Raw genomic sequence first — 16,704 nt, 5'->3', positions numbered from 1 at the left:
TAAAAGAAAAAGAATTAGGTAAGTAACTCAAATATGAGTTGGTAATAAAAAACTAGAGAGTAACTTAATCGAGGAAAAGTTGGTTAGTCACTCTCATTAAGGTTGATAATTTCTAAAAAGAGGTGATATATTTAAGGCTTTGCTCCATGAATGCAATTGAAATTTTGTGGACAATAAGAATTGCTGACGAGAAAAAAAAAATGACGGAAAGTAACTCAAATGAGACTGGTAACTCGATACTAGATGGAACCGACCAACAAAAAAACCCGATACTAGATGGTAATTTAACGAGAGAAAATTTGTTAAGTCTAGGTAATTTAGGTGGTAACCTCTAAAAGGAGTTGGTTAATTCAAGGGATTTCTAAGTAAGACAAGTAAAAGTTGATAACTCAGTAGAATAATAAGTAAATAAAAAACAGATCTAGACGTTAGTAAGTAATTTCAAATGAGAGTGGGTCATCTAAAAAAGTTGATAAGTCACTGTAACGTTGATATTTTTATAAGAGTTATTTAATTCAAAGCATTAGTGAGTTTTGCATAAAAAAATCGGTAAGTTATTACAAAATTAGTAATTTGCAAACTATAGAAAAATGAGATAAGTGCATTAGAAGTCATAAAATTTGTCACGAAAGTGCAATTACTTCCTAAAATTTTCAAAAACTATACTTAAGTTTTAAAACTTATCAAGAAAGTGCAATTGAGTCCTAAAACTTTTAAAAAGTGCAATCGAGTTCTAAAACTTGTCAAATTAGTCCAACAAAGTTATTCTGTGATTGCACTTTTTGAAAGTTTTAGGACTCGATTATTTTTTTTTTTTAATTGTAAGACTCAATTACATTTTCGTGACAAGATTTAGGACTTCCAGTGCATTAATCCCTAGAGAAATTGATAATTTCATTAAAGCGTTGGTAATTTACCAACAAGGTACTTGTTCAGCAACGGATTTTTTTACGCTTATTAATACTCAGTGAAATTTATCAACATGAAAATAAAATCCGTATTTCCGTGCACGGAACGACAAATTTATGCAGTGTCTTAATGTTAGGTGTTATTCCTCTCATGGAAATATCACCATGTGCAACTTTAGATTTGCCCAAAGATTATCAAATGGAGTATAGCTATTCCTAAGACAGAAAGTAGCAAACAACTTCCAGTGAGAATGTCCCATTGTGGTGCAGGACTGAAGTACAATACAATGAGATTGTTTCTTGTTACGAAAAATAAACAAGTTTCTCCAAAGAAACATAATTTGATGTTCGAGACCGGAATCACTAGTCCAATCAACATCATGTTCCGCTCGCGATAACGATGAACAGTCGGAGGAGCTGCGATGACGATGTGTCCTGATATATATATATTCCGAATCGATGCACAAAAAAGAAGCAAAGTGACCAAGCAAGGATAGAAATTCCTCTAGTTTCACATGAAGAATCAAACATGTACGGAAAATGTCACAAAACAGAGTAGCAATCTACCAAATCATCATATCTTCCCTTACTCTGCTGAAATCTCATCTCCTTTGAGCTTATCCTAAACTCCCAATGCCAAATTATCTGAAACATGCGAGATCTCTCATGGACAAAACTACTAGAAAACTGGGCATCCTTGGACGACGACCCCCGGTTCGGTTGGGCAAGTCGCAAGCGGACAGTGGTCGATCTCCGTCCCCCACCATTTTAAGTTCTTGTTCTGATTCTGCAGAGCGAAGAACAGGAACACGCCCATGAAGGCCGTCCCGGCATCTAACGCTGCCGATAAAACGTAGTTATACTTCTGCCACCAGCGCTTTCGGTATCGAAAAATGAAATAGTTGAAGAACATCCCCGTGATGATCCAGCTCGCGATGTTCGTGGGAGAGGCTGGTGGGATCCCTGCGAAACCAAAAGATAGGACGGGAATGTTTATCAGGCGGATCCACTTCTTTTCAGGGAAGGCCTTGCTCAGCACCCAAATCGGCAGAGGCAAGAGAGCTCCGACAAGGAACAACCAGACCAAGTTCCGGTACAAGCCGTCCGGCACGAATAGCCTCCTTGGCCCAATCAATCCCCATATGACAGAATAGTCGAAGGCGACCCTGAATTTGGGACACGTCCATGGGGACTCGGGATGGAGGGCCTCGACGTCGCAGATGTTCTCAATGCTCCCAATCATCCACCATGCCACCGCGAGGTTAACTACGCCTGAAACTAGACTAGCCACAAGCTGCAAAACTTGAAACAAAAAGATCAGACAAAGGGACTGAGTAATCTCAATGCCCTTCTGCTGGGGATCCGAGCCACGATTACCTGAGCAGTGAACATGCAACGCGGAGGAATCTTCATGTAGTGCCCAAGTTTGAGGTCCGACAGGAAAAACAGCGCATGGGCGAAGCTGAATCGCCCGTAGACCTTGAAAAGCAAGTTTGCTATGGGCTTTCCTGGCAATATGTAACCGATCAGGAACTGTTCTATGATTTCATATCCAGGTTGCTGCAGAAGAAGTCATAGAAAAACAACACGGTGCTTATGTCAATTAATGTGACCGGGTTAACCACAAATCCCATGCCGTCTCGGAATCTGAAGCAACGAGGAAATTTCATATTTTTACCAGGTTTGTGGTTGCTTGTATGACCCCAATGGGGAGTACAACAAGCCAAGACATGACGAAGGCGAGAATCATCAGCCACCACGGCAGTTGCACGACGTCTTTCCACACGAAGCACATCGTCACCGACAAGGCGGCACATGCCACTGCCACAATGTGGAACCACCATTGGGGGACTTGTTCGTAACGACTCATCAGCTTTGTGTGGATGTCCATTTTCACGTCCTTCATCGCGGCTCGGCTCCTCCTTATTACATCGCTACGAGATGGAAATGTAGCACGATTCTATTTATGTGTTAGTTGATCATGATCATGCCACTCTATACTCAATTAAGGAAATGAATCATACAAAACAGCAGCCACTTGAGTAATAGTATGATTTATCAAAGAGTATTGTGTAAAATGGAGATGCTTAATCTTGGAAATAATGGAAGTAAGTTACCTGCCGTGGAACAATGCCACGTGCGAGAAAGTAGCGGCGATGCGAGTGAATGCTGATGCTATCGTTATTGCGAACATAGGGTTTAGGTACAGCTTCCCGTAGCTTTCATAAGCAGCTACATCAAGATCATATTTCGGTGTCAATATCTTGGTGATATCGTACTTATGCCCATCGAACTTGAAAAGCTGATTCGAGAATATTGGAAATCGCCGAGCGTAGAAGAGGTTGTACTTCCAATAGCACAGAGGCACTATCACATATATGAACAAGACGAAGCCGACCGCAACATTGGCAATTGTCTGCCAAGGCGTCACGAGTGGGCTTCCACGATAGGCGGAGACGCCAGCCCAGTCGAGGGAGAAGGCGCCGATCCCAAGCCCATGGTATCCTGACCCGATTTGCTGGGCGGTGACGCTCCGTGGCCACGCCCAGCAGACCCAGGAGAAGAATGTCAGGATTGGGAACATATAGCCAGGGAGCAAATAGTAAGCGAAGCTCACTGCGAGCGCCGCGAGGAAAAACTGCATTCGTGTGAGGCCTTTCGTTTTGTGTTCCTTTTCATGTAGGGCTCTGAAAAGAAAGAGGCAAATCATAATCAAGAGAAGCAGACACATGAAATGATAATCAAACAGAATCAATTAGAACCCTAAGCCCATCCAGGCAATTATAATCAGAGAGATGATGCATCCTAGGAAATGTCAGCGGGCCACCTAAGTTCCATTAAAACATTCCTAGAATTATCAATTTTCCTTTCATAGCATATATATAAGTAAAAATGAAGAGAATAGTACAGTTACAGACCTGAAGAGAGAGACCTGAGCAAGGTTTGCAGGCCACCACATCTCAGCTGGATCCACCAGGTATTTCCTGAACATCCCAGCCCATCCATACCCCGCTAACTATTTGTATCATCCAGCAACAGACCCATCAGTCACTCAAAACTTGCTAACCAATATTAATTACAGTCCCATGAAATTCGGTTCTACATTTTTCATTGGTAAAAAACATGTTTTCCCCTTCATCTTCATCGAGCGTGTAAGCATAATCTTGAAATCAGAGCAACATTTTCCTATAATCATTTTTCCGCAGTATGAAACAAACATATCATGATATTGGAAAACACATGACTGATGACTCGTTTATAATTTCATGCTAGTTACGAGAAACTCCTTGTTCGATGCACACTTGGTTACTAGGAAAACAGATAAGCCATTTTGTCCATGATATCCGATCGGCCGTAAAAACAAAGGTAAGTCTGATAGTTTGAACTCTGGGCTCGAGAACGAAAAATGCAAAAAAAGTGACAACCTAGGAATGGCAGCCACTCAAAGGAAGACCAGTACGATGAGTTGCACCTGTGTAGTCAAGACAATGATGAGGGCGCAGAGAAAGCTCAAGTTCTGCTTGTAATAAGTCTTCATCACCGTGATGGGTCCAATGGAGTAAGCATCAACTCCGCCCGTGGCCACTCCGCAGTTCGCGAAGATGGTGATCAAAACGTGCTCTTTGACGTTGAAAGGCCCTGGGTTCAAGGTAAAGCTGTACCCAAAGACCCAATATTGCTTCGCGGGCAGAGTCCTGGCCATGAACTTGCCGATGGGCAACACGGTGATCTGCATCAGGATGGACGAGATGGTCAGCGGCTGCGTCCGGAACATGAAGAAGGTGTTGAGGACGATGAGGACGACGCACGATGTAAGGCCGAGGACCCACACGCGGAATGTCATCACTGGGAGCGACGGATCGTCGGTCTCCGGCACAACCAAGGCCACTTCTTCCACTGCACATCTTTCTTCTTGTTCCTGATCTCCTCTGTGATCTTTGTTTGGCTTCTCTGGTTCTTGGGTCTCTTCATTGTCGATATTCATTGAAGCAATCAAGTTTTTCAAAGTCAAACCAATAAATGGAGCACAGAGCTCAGCGTTTGATCTTCACTACTTATTTTGGTGGATATATATAAGTACATGCATTTTTCATGATGAATTTGTTACACATAAAATATTTGCAAGATTTAGAACGTCCAATGTTATAACAAGACGAGGACGGTCACCGTACTTCTTGGAATAAGTTCAACTTGGAGTAGAATCCATAGCAGTATTATCTAAATTTAAGTGTTTATCATGCAATTAAACTATGGCCATGAATTAGGAAAAGCATCAAAATATCGACTACCGCCGTATGAATTTAATAACAACGGTTTACTAAATTTTGTATACTAAATGATATGGCGGATTCAAAATGAACTTTCAAACAGGTGGGACATATTCATCGTTTAATAAAGATCCGACTCATTTGTTAGTGTGTGTATATATATAATCATTTCAGAATTTTTTCTTTTTATAATCATTCTGACAAGTTCTGATTGCAATTTCTCATTGTATTGCTCATATGACGATTGTTTATTGGTAGACTACAGAGTCTGATCAGCATCATTAACCTCGTTTTATTAGCATCTGAATCCGCCAAAAGGTGTCTGCCAAATGGCGATATTTTATTATTATTCCTCGTAGCTCTATGGTTTCCACTTTCTCTTAAGATTCTTAAATTTTTTTATATCCAAGTTGGATAATTTTATATCAGAAATTTTGAAGAACGTATCCTACCCTAGGACCCAGGTACTTTATCGTGGGTGTGTCATAAAATTTACAGTGGAGCATTTCCACTTTTACCACTAATGGGCGATAATCCTGATTAAAATAAGAATAGTGTAAAGTATACTAAGACTGACAATCTAAAATGTTTTATAATGTGATAGTTTATTAGATGATGCATATAACCTGCTTATTCGAAGGCCCCATTACTATTGCCACATACTTACTAAACTAATTTAAAAGATCAATTTTAGTATATCTGTCATTACTCTTGAACTAATTACAGATATGTGATTCAACTTAACCCACAAACACACATAGGGATTCTCGCTAAAGTATCAGATATCCCGTTAGATTTAATTACGATATTTTCCTTGATTTTTCATAACTTTAGTTGATTATTATTGATATCAGAATATATATGTTACCTTAGATAGACATATAATAAACTAATGTATTGTTCATTATCTAATATACAAAAGTACAGAGAAATTACACATTTCTCTCTTCCAGTTTGTTCTTGTCTTGGGGTATTGGGTGCACACCCAAAACACACCTAACCTCATAGCTAGACATGGCCACGGTTCAGGAACCGCCGGTTCCGGTTCGTGGCCATGTATGAACCGGCGGTTCCGGGCCGGTTCGGTCCCGGTTCCGGTTTGAAGGGGAGGAGGAGAAAAGGGGAGGAGGCGCAGTAGTGAGGGGGAAGGAGGAGGGGGCGTCGGCGGGTCCGCGGCCATGGGCGGGGACGACGGCGGCGGGGTCGATCTGGGAAGACGGGGGCGGGCGGAGGAGAAAAGGGGAGGACCGGAGGAGGCGCAGGGAGAGGGGGAAGGGGCTGGCCGGTGAGGAGCGAAAGAGGACGAAGACGACGTGGACCCCTGGCAGTTCGGTGCGGAGGAGTTGCCGGGGAAGTGGGTCACGATCTTGACGCCGATGTAAGGGAGGGAAGGGTGGGAGGACCAGGAGGGCATGAGGAGAAGGGAGGTGGAGGGGGCGGCGGAGGGGGAGGACTGAGGAGGGAGCTTGAAGCCCTCGACTCCAGGAAGATGAAGAAGATGACTCAAGTTTTTTTTTTTTTTTTTTGGAACCGGGCCCGGAACCTTCCAAAATTATTGGAACCAGAACCGGGCCCGTATGCCACGGGCCGGTTGCTCCTGCTTCAACCGCGGCCCGGCGAACCCAAGGCGGCTTCCTCAACCGCGGCCCGGTCAACGGGCCGGTCCCCGGGTTTGACTCCGGCTCGGTTCTCGGCCAAACCGGCCCGTGGCCATGTCTATTCATAACAGCCTATTGTGTAGCATGCACCGTCTTTTGCTGACCCTACACCACAGCCACGTCAACCTCTTCTACTCTACCTACACGGTAGCCACGTCAACCTATCATTGCGTAGCTTGCACACATCAGCCGGTTCTCTCTTTAGCACACCAAATTGTTTGCACAGCCTATCGGACTTATTCTCTACCATCGGTTGCACACATTGTGTTTTTTTGGATATTTTCTCCAAATTCCAATTAACTTCTTCTAAGTCACCTCGAGGAGGATGTTGGAAATAATTATGATATTTCCCTTGATTTTTCACATCTCTTCAGATTGTGTATATATCTCTGATATATTATTATTGATATCATAATATATATCTTCCTATAAATATGCTAATGTATTATTCATTATCTGATATTAAAAAATTACACAATTCTCTTTTATGTTTTATACTTATCTTATCGAATACAAAAAAAAATTATATTTATACACGTGACTTTACGAATATATATTGTGCTTATTCAAATACCAATGCTTATTTGAAATAGGCAAACACAGAGCTCTTCAACTCATGCATGTAAATCATCTTGGTTTGTATTTGATCGACAAGATACCAAGTCGAATGGCATAAAATCTGATTGGATAAGAAATCATCTGCATTTTCTATGCGCTATTGCTGTTTAGAAAGGTACCGTATAGATATATTGTACCCCGTAAAACATTTAGTCAACCCAGATCTAGAAAAGGTTGACTAAAAATAAAACAATCACAGAGAGTACTGCAGAAACTAAAGTAAACACCACCAAAAACTCCGTACATAGAGTATTTATTATCTTGTATACCCTTTTATTTTAAAGTATGTAAGAGATAAGAGACATGTCATTATCTTCGAAATCCTTGTTAAGTAATAAGTTTATTATATACATATCGCGCATGGGAAGCCACCATTAAATTTAGATACACAAAAAAAGTCTTTGAAATGGGAAAAATAGTGAGATTAATTGTGCAGTAACTCTTTTGTACGTATAGTTAACTAATCAAACAATTAAGCTGTTAAAAAAACAAGGGTTAATATCATGAAAAACCCCAAATTGATACACATATGATAAATTTACTCAAAACTAATTTTTCGACTACCAAAATCCTCAAATTGGTATACTTGTGATGAATTTACCCTCTGTTTGTTTTCGTTAAATTTTGCTGTCAAATTTCTAGGTTGGATGACACGTGCAGTTGACGGGTGTACTAGTTTAGAGTTTTACCCCTCCATGTCACAGGTTTACCAATTTGTAATTTTTCGTGATATTAATTTAATTTAACGGAGAGTAAATTTATTATAAGTGTACCAGTTTATGATTTTTGATGGTCAAAAATTAAGTTTGAGGTGAATTTGTCACATATATACCAGTTTGGGATTTTTGGTGGTCAAAAAATTAATTTAGGATAAATTTATCATAAGTGTATCAGTTTGGAGTTTTTCGTGGTATTAACCCGAAAAACAATAATCATTCGAAGCACTTTGCTAGGATCAGATCATCAAGACCGTCCAACAGAAACAAAAAGAGGCAGTTGTCATGGGGGACCACCATTTTAGACAATGATGAATTAATTAATACGCAAAGCATCAGAATCTAAAGCTTCATATGGGCTTTAGCTACAGCCTTCACCGCTTGCGGCTGAGTGGAAGTTTGGTGACATGCAATGTGCCAAAATTCAGTTGTCAGGCTCATTTTCTATTCCAATTTATGTCAGTTGTTTTTTCGATTTTATAATATGCGATCGTGTCTGGCATGGTTATACCCGATAAGTTTGGCTATGCAACATATGAAACGAGAAGATATTCCTGCCATGTTGGATCCGAGCTTTGTTCAATTTATAAGTTCTTGCTGAATGGTTCTACTTGATTAAGTAGTCTTAATATGCTAATGTACTTTAATCGCAAAGTGGAATCTCAGCCTGTGCTTTCCAAAACATTTCTGCTCATTAAAATACTCAATCGCGACTCAATTAATCAATTCAAATTTTTTAGCTGGATTGATAGTGATCTTGCCATGCAAACAGAAAAGGATAAATCGCTATGAAGATGAGAGTGGTGGAGTTGTGGAGTTTGATGAAATAAAGAAATGTTGTTAAGGTAATATAGTTTTCCCAATAACTTTGTATGTCCTAAACTGTTGCTATATATGAGGACAATCTCTCTTACAATTGTAACTGGATATTGATATTGATAGTGAAAAGATTTCCTAGTGACGCACCGTGATTTTTCCTTTTCTGATTCAGAAAAGGGTTTTCCAAAAAAAAAATTCACATGTCTTCTTCTTTGATTTCTTCTCATTGGTATCGGAGCTTGGTTTGGCAAAATAGTGGGAGCAATGTAAATGGATGAAGGGAAGGTGAAGATCAATTAGTTCGACAACAAGGATTTTTCTTTCTCGAAAATGCAGATAAAATATTTGTTGTATTAGAAAAACCTGCATTAGCCTCTGTCGTGAGAGAAATTAGATTTGATCACGAAAGTAGAGTAGGAATGGTTAGATAGGCAAGCCCAAAGTGCGATTTGTCTCACGTTCGCACGGAATGTTGCCTTCAACATTGCCAACATGAAGACAACAACGAATTTGATGAGGGCATTGTCCCACATGTACAAGAAGCCTTCTGCATCAAATAAGGTATATTGGATGCGTTGTTTGTTCAATTTGAAGATAGAGAAAGTGCTTTTGTGACAGATCACATCAACTAATTCAACGTAATTACAAGTTTGGTGGAAATCAAATTTGATGCCGAGGTAAAAGCTTTCGTTTTTTTCTTTTTTTTTTTTATCTTCTTTACTTGAAAGTTGGAGTGCAATTGTCACTGTGGTGGGTAGTTCATCTGGTTAGAAGAAGTTGAAACTTCTGGATATGCAAGATATGATGCTTAGCGAGGATATTGTAGAAAAGAGTCATATAAATCTTCGGGCGCTGCCTTGAGTATTGAAGGCAAAGGGAAAAGTAATCAATGAGCTCAAAATCAGAACTGTGGTATATCAAAGTCCAGAGGGAGAAGCAAATCAAATCTCGTGGTGAAATAATTTGGTGGGATTGTGAAAAGAAGGGTCATTTGAAACGAGATTGAAGAGTCCTAGAGTAGAAAATCAAATATAAGGATCGAAATCAAGAGGAGGAGAAATATGTGAATGCAACCCTTTAAGAGACTTTGTCCATGATGCCTTAATTTAGAGCGCCAAGAGTCTGACTGAATTTTGGATTCTAGACTCAAGTACAATTTTGTTGTTTGGAAGTTTGGAAAGGGTTTATCTTTTATGATGAACCTTTGAATATTATGAGGAAGGGTAACGTTCACATAAAGACTACAAACGGTTATTAATGAAAGTTGCATGGTGTCAAATTGATTCTTGGTTTTAAGAAAAATCTAATCTCTATAGATTAATTGCATAGCACAAGATACGCAAATATTTTTTGGGGACAGCTCGTGGAAGATTGTTAAAGGTGCTATGGTTGTAGCACGGGGACTAAAGTTGGGAACACTATATATTACCGAAAGCAGTAGAGTAATAATAGTAGTTTCTAGGTCGCAATCTGTCCAAATTGTGGCACTATATGGCTGGGAAACATAAACGAAAAAAGGGATGCGGGTGTTAGCATTAAGGGAAAAATTGCCTGATCTGAAGTCTGTAGATATTGGTTTATGTGAGGATTGTATTTTAGGCATGCAGAAACGTATTAGTTTTTTGAAGCATTAGAAAGTTATGCAATTAATATTTGGTACTTTAGTGTAAAAATTGGTAAGGGCGCGTTTGGTAACGTTTCTATTTCTCTATTTTTCTGTTCTTCTGTTCCTTGGAACAAAAAAAGAACAAAAATCTGTTTGGTAACGCATTTAATTTTTATATTTCCTGGAATAGAAAAATGACCAAGAAATAGATTTAGAACAGAAATAAGAAGTAGATTTTTTCTACTTCTTTGTTCCTAGAAACAAAAAAAGAAATAGAAATGTCCGATCCTCAAGCCGCAGCCCCAGCTCCTCCTCCATCCTCCATCGTTTGTAGACCGTCTCAAAGCACCGGTCCGATCCATTCCCGGCGGGAATAATAAAAAAAAAATTCATAAAAAAATTAAAAATTCCAAAAATTCATAAAAATCAGAAAAATTCTCAGAAAATCCATAAAAATCAGGAAAACTCAGAAAACCCATAAAAATTTGCAAAATTCTGAAATTGAAAAAATTTAAAAAAATTCATAAAAAAGTTTCTGGAAAATAAAAAGAGAAAGATTTTGGGAAAGTAAAAAATGTTAATAAACTTTTCCCCAAAAAAATCAAAAATAAAAAATACACAAAATGGCTTAGAATAAATTAAAAAATTCCGAAAATTCATAAAAATTAGAAAAATTTCAGAAAAATCCCTACAAAAAATTAGAAAATTAAAAAATTCCAAAAATTCATAAAAATCAGAAAAATTCTCAGAAAATCCATAAAAATCAGAAAAACTCAGAAAACCCATAAAAATTTGCAAAATTCCGAAATTGAAAAAATTTCATAAAATTTTTTCTGGAAAATAAAAAGAAACAGATTTAGGGAAAGTAAAAAATTTTAATAAATTTTACCCCAAAAAAATTTAAAAAAAAAATTCACAAAATGGCTTAGAATACCTGTGGCCACCCACTTTGAGTGAAATTTAAATTTTTTGAGGTGCCCAAGTGGTATTTTTGAAGATTCCTTAGTTTAGGGATTAAAAGGGGTTTTAAACCTCTAAAACGGATTAGACAAACTAATAAACCATGCTTATTGATTTTTTTCACTTATAACTTGTACTTATGGTTAAATAAAAGATATAGATTTGAATGCAATAAATTGGGAATAGAAATTTTGTTGGTTGTACCAAACGCATTTATGTTCTTTTTCTATTTCAGGAATAGAAATTTTGTGCAGTTACCAAACGTATTCTTTTGCTCAAAAACTCATCCATGAAATAGAAATAGAAAAATTATTTCTGAAAAGAAATTGTTCCCAGAAACAGAAACGTTACCAAATGCACCATAATTTGCAAACTATAGAATAATCGGTAATTTTATAAAGTTGCGATAATTTAACAACAATCTACCCGGAAAAGAAAGTCACCCGTCATTTTTTTCACTAATAATTTTTTTACACTTACTAACACTAATCGAAATTTAATAGCATAGAGATAAAATACGTAATTTGGTGTAAGGATCGATTCAATATTATCTGTTATCCTCTTATAAAATATAAGTGTGAAACTTTAGATTTGGCCAAAGACTATTAAATGGATTATAGCTATTCCTGAGGCAAAAAGTAGTAAACAACTCATGCCAAGCGAGAATGTCCCATTTTGATGCTAGACTGAATTACAATCACTAGGATTGTTCCTTGTTACCCAAAAATAAACAACCTTAGCGATCAGAAACATAATTTGATGGTTGAGAGCTGAATCACTAGTCCGATCGACATCATACTGCGCTCGTGACAATGACGAAGAATCGGTGGAGCTTCGATGTATCTTTCGATTCAGGGCGCAAAACTGAAGCAAGGTGACTAAGGAAGGATAAGAAATTCAACCATTCTTACCTTATCCTGAACTTTCAATACCAAATTAACTGAATCATGTTCGATTTCACCTGGACAACACTATTGGAAAACAGGGCAACCTTGGACCACGACCCCGGGCTCAGTCGGGCAAGTTGCTAGCGGACAGTGGTCGATCTCCGACCCCCACCATTTCAAGTTCTTGTTCTGATTCTGCAGAGCGAAGAACAGGAACACGCCCATGAAAGCCGTCCCGGCATCCAATGCCGCCGATAAAACGTAGTTATACTTCTGCCACCAGCGCTTTCGGTATCGGAACATGAAATAGTTGAAGAACATCCCTGTGATGAGCCAGCTCGCGATGTTTGTGGGAGAGGCTGGCGGGATCCCTGCGAAACCAAAGGACAGGACGGGAACGTTTATCAGGCGGATCCACTTCTTCTCCGGGAACATCTTGCTCAGCGCCCAAATTGGCAGAGGCAAGAGAGCTCCGACAAGGAACACCCACACCAAGTTCCGGTACAAGCCGTCCGGTACGAATAGCCTCCTTGGGCCAATCAATCCCCATATGACCGAATTGTCGAACGTGACCGTGAATTTGGGACACGTCCATGGGGACTCGGGATGGAGCGCCTCGACGTCGCAGATGTTCTCGATGCTCCCCATCATCCACCAAGCCACCGCGAGGTTAACTATGCCCGAAACTAGACTAGCCACGAGCTGCAGAAATGGAAACAAAGATATCAGAAAGAGGAACTGATTAATCTCAAGGCCTTACTGTCCAGCGAACTGCAAATACCTGAACCGTGAACATGCAGCGCGGAGGGATCTTCATGTAGTGCCCGAGTTTGAGGTCCGACAAGAAAAACAGCGCATGGGCGAAGCTGAATCGCCCGTAGATCTTGAAAAGCAAGGTCGCTATGGGCTTTCCCGGCAATATGTAACCGATCAGGAACTGTTCTACGATTTCATATCCCGGTTGCTGCAGAAGAAGTCACAGAGAAACAGCACATTGCTTATGTCAATTAATGTGACCGGGTTAACCACAAATCCCATGCCGTCTCGGAATCTGAAGCAACGAGGAAATTTCATAATTTTACCAGGTTTGTGGTTGCTTGAATGACCCCAATGGGGAGTACAACAAGCCAAGACATGACGAAGGCGAGAATCATCAGCCACCACGGCAGTTGCACAACGTCTTTCCACACGAAGCACATCATCACCGACAAGGCGACGCATGCCACTGCTACAATGTGGAACCACCATTGAGGGACTTGTTCGTAACGCATCATCAGCTTCGTGTGGATGTCCATTTTCACGTCCTTCATCGCAGCTCGGCTCCTCCTTATGACATCACTACGAGATGGAAATGTAGCATGACACTATGCATGTGTCAGTTGATCATGATCGTATCACTCTCCATACTAAAAGAAGGTAACGAATCATACAAAAAAAAGCAACCATTTGAGAACTAACACGATTTATCAAAGACTATAGGGTAAACCATGATTGCTTAATCTTGGAAATAATGGAAGTAAGTTACCTGCCATGGAACAACGCCACGTGCGAGAAAGTAGCCGCGATGCGAGCGAATCCCGATGCTAACGATATTGCGAATATAGGGTTTAGGTACAGCTTCCCGTAGCTTTCGTAAGCAGCTACATCAAGATCAAATTTTGGTGTCAATATCTTGGTGATATCGTACTTATGCCCGTCGAACTTAAACAGCTGATTCGAGAATATGGGAAATCGCTGAGCGAAGAAGAGGTTGTACTTCCAATAGCACAGAGGCACCACCACATATATGAACACAACGAAGCCGACCCCAACATTGGCAATTGTCTGCCAAGGCGTCACAAGCGGGCTTCCACGATAGGCGGAGACGCCGGCCCAGTCGAGGGTGAAGGCGCCTATCCCGAGCCCATGGTATCCTGACCCGATTTGCTGGGCGGTGACGCTGCGGGGCCACGCCCAGCAGACCCAGGAGAAGAATGTCAGAACTGGGAACAAATAGCCAGGGAGCACGTAGTAAGCGAAGCTCGCCGTGAGCGCCATGAGGAAAAACTGCATTCGTGTCAGGCCTTTGGTTTTGTGTTCTTTTTCATGGAGGGCTCTGAAAAGAAAAACAGGCAATTCATTATCAAGATAAGCAGACCTGAAATAACAATCAAGCAGAACCATTTAGAGCCTCTAAGCCCATCCAGGCAATTATAGTCAAAGAGACGATGCATCCTAATAAATGTCAAAGGGTCACATGAGTTCCATCAAAACTTTCCTAGGATAATCAGTTCCCTTTCAGACCATATATCTAAACAAGCAAGAAGAGAGTACAGTTACAGACCTGAAGAGAGAGACCTGAGCAAGGTTTGCAGGCCACCACATTTCAGCAGGATCCACCAGGTACTTCCTAAACATTCCAGCCCAGCCATACCCTGCTAACTATTTGTATCATCCAGCAACAGACCCATCAGTCACTCAAAACTTGGCCAACACAAATTCTGGTCCCCCGAAATTCAATTCTACATTTCCGTTAATAAAAGAACATGTTTTCCCCTTCATTAATCTTTATGGAGCACACGAGTATAATCTTGAAATGAGAGCAACATCTTCCTGTAATCATTTTTCCACGGTATGAAATGAACATAACATCGAAAGCACATGACTAACCACTAATTCATTGTTTCATGCTAGGTATGAGAAAATCCCGGTTCGATGCATACTGGGTAACTAGATATCTGGTAAGCCATAAAAAGAAAGCATAGTCTTGATGATTTAAACTCAGGCCCCGACGACGAAAAATGGAAAAAAAGTGACGGAACCTAGGAATGGTAGCTACTCAAAGGAAGACCAGTACAATGAGTTGTACCTGTGTAGTCAAGACAATGATGAGGGCACAGAGAAAGCTCAAGTTCTGCTTGTAAAAAGTCTTCATCACCGTGATGGGTCCAATGGAGTAAGCATCAACTCCGCCTGTGGCCACTCCACAGTTCGCGAAGATGGTGATCAAAACATGCTCTTTGATGTTGAAAGGCCCTGGGTTCAAGCTAAAGTTGTAGCTGAAGAACCGGTACTGCTTAGCAGGCAGAGAGTTGGCCATGAGCTTGCCAATGGGCAACACGGTGATCTGCATCAGGATGGACGAGATGGTCAGCGGCTGCGTCCGGAACATGAAGAAGGTGTTGAGGAAGATGAGGACGACGCAAGATGTAAGGCCGAGGACCCACATGCGGAATGTCATCACTGGGAGTGACCGGTTGTCGGTCTCCGGCACGACCAAGGCCACTTCTTCCACTGCACATCTTTCTTCTTGCTCTTGATCTTTTCCTGTGATCAAGGCCACTTCTTCCACTGCACATCTTTCTTCTTGTTCTTGATCTCCTCTTGTGTGATCTTTGTTTGGCTTTTCTTGGTCTTGGGTCTCTTCATTGTTGATAGTCATTAAAGCTATCAAGTTTTCCAAAGTCAAACCCCCCAAAAAATGGAGCACAGATCTCAGTCTTTGATCTGCGCTACTCACTTTGGCGGATGTATATTAGTGCATGTATCATGATGAATTTTTTACTCATAAATATTTGCATAATTTAGGAAGCCAAAGGTTCATAACAAGATCAAGATGGCCACTGTAGTTCTTGGAACAATTCAACGTGGAGGAGAAGCCATTGAAGGAAAGTCTTGCACTATTACAATATTTAAATATTGAGCAGTACCTTATGGGTATATTAAAACTAATTTACTAAATTTTGTATACTAAATGAGGGGCGAATTAGAAGCGAGCCTTTAGTCATATTCATCATTCAATAAAGATCCGACTCACATGTTAGAATATTAGTTTAACTGGTTTTAAAATACGTAACATCATCCTTAAAAAAAGTTAGACAATGCTTTCGTTTAATAAAGTAAAATTCTATTCACATCATTCAAGTATTTCTCCTTTTTATACTCGTTTTAACACGTTCTGACCGCAATTTCTCACTCTATTGCTCGGACGGTAATTGTTTATTGACAGACTAGGGAGTCTAACCTAATCAGCACTTTCCTTGAGCCTAATCAACCTCGTTGAATTAGCATTTAATCCGCAAAAAAGCCACTGGCAAGTGGCAATATCTTACTAATTTTCCTCGTAGTTCTATTGCTTCCACTTTCTCTAAAGATCGTTTAATTTATGTCCAACTTGGAAAGTTTTATACCAGACATCTCGAAGGACGCATTCGGATCCTAGGAGCCAGGTAATTTATCATGGGTGTGTCAACAAATTTAATGCGGAGCGTTTTCCACTTTTACC

The 16,704-nt window shown here is 40.2% G+C and overlaps 2 protein-coding genes across 2 annotated transcripts; both read right to left on the bottom strand.

Moving 5' to 3' along the window:
* Nucleotides 1-1,587: 1,587 nt before the first annotated feature.
* On the bottom strand, nt 1,588-4,893 carry LOC115677959 (oligopeptide transporter 3-like). The gene is made up of 6 exons (XM_030601213.2): nt 4,381-4,893; nt 3,827-3,924; nt 3,026-3,595; nt 2,587-2,842; nt 2,286-2,468; nt 1,588-2,202 (listed from the first exon to the last, which is right to left on the bottom strand). The coding sequence occupies exons 1-6, from the start codon at nt 4,891-4,893 to the stop codon at nt 1,588-1,590; spliced, it is 2,235 nt and encodes a 744-aa protein (XP_030457073.2).
* Nucleotides 4,894-12,524: 7,631 nt separating this feature from the next.
* On the bottom strand, nt 12,525-15,861 carry LOC115677884 (oligopeptide transporter 3-like). Its single transcript, XM_030601126.2, has 6 exons — nt 15,289-15,861; nt 14,764-14,861; nt 13,966-14,535; nt 13,523-13,778; nt 13,222-13,404; nt 12,525-13,142 (listed from the first exon to the last, which is right to left on the bottom strand). The coding sequence occupies exons 1-6, from the start codon at nt 15,859-15,861 to the stop codon at nt 12,525-12,527; spliced, it is 2,298 nt and encodes a 765-aa protein (XP_030456986.2).
* Nucleotides 15,862-16,704: the final 843 nt, after the last annotated feature.

The sequence above is a fragment of the Syzygium oleosum genome, unplaced genomic scaffold (assembly GCF_021117445.2).
Source record: "Syzygium oleosum isolate NSW1041296 unplaced genomic scaffold, Sole_v2.1 Sole_v2.29, whole genome shotgun sequence".
NCBI lineage: Eukaryota > Viridiplantae > Streptophyta > Magnoliopsida > Myrtales > Myrtaceae > Syzygium > Syzygium oleosum.
This window is presented reverse-complemented; position numbering and strand designations above follow the sequence as displayed.

Coding starts and splice junctions, on each gene's coding strand:
- LOC115677959 (XM_030601213.2), bottom strand. CDS start 4,893: ATGAATATCGACAATGAAGAGACCCAAGAACCAGAGAAGCCAAACAAA. Junction 3,925..4,380: donor TCATTGTCTTGACTACACAG/GTGCAACTCATC, acceptor TGATACAAATAG/TTAGCGGGGTATGGATGGGC. Junction 2,843..3,025: donor GTGGCATTGTTCCACGGCAG/GTAACTTACTTC, acceptor TCCATCTCGTAG/CGATGTAATAAGGAGGAGCC.
- LOC115677884 (XM_030601126.2), bottom strand. CDS start 15,861: ATGACTATCAACAATGAAGAGACCCAAGACCAAGAAAAGCCAAACAAA. Junction 13,779..13,965: donor GTGGCGTTGTTCCATGGCAG/GTAACTTACTTC, acceptor TCCATCTCGTAG/TGATGTCATAAGGAGGAGCC. Junction 13,405..13,522: donor TTCAAGCAACCACAAACCTG/GTAAAATTATGA, acceptor CTTCTTCTGCAG/CAACCGGGATATGAAATCGT.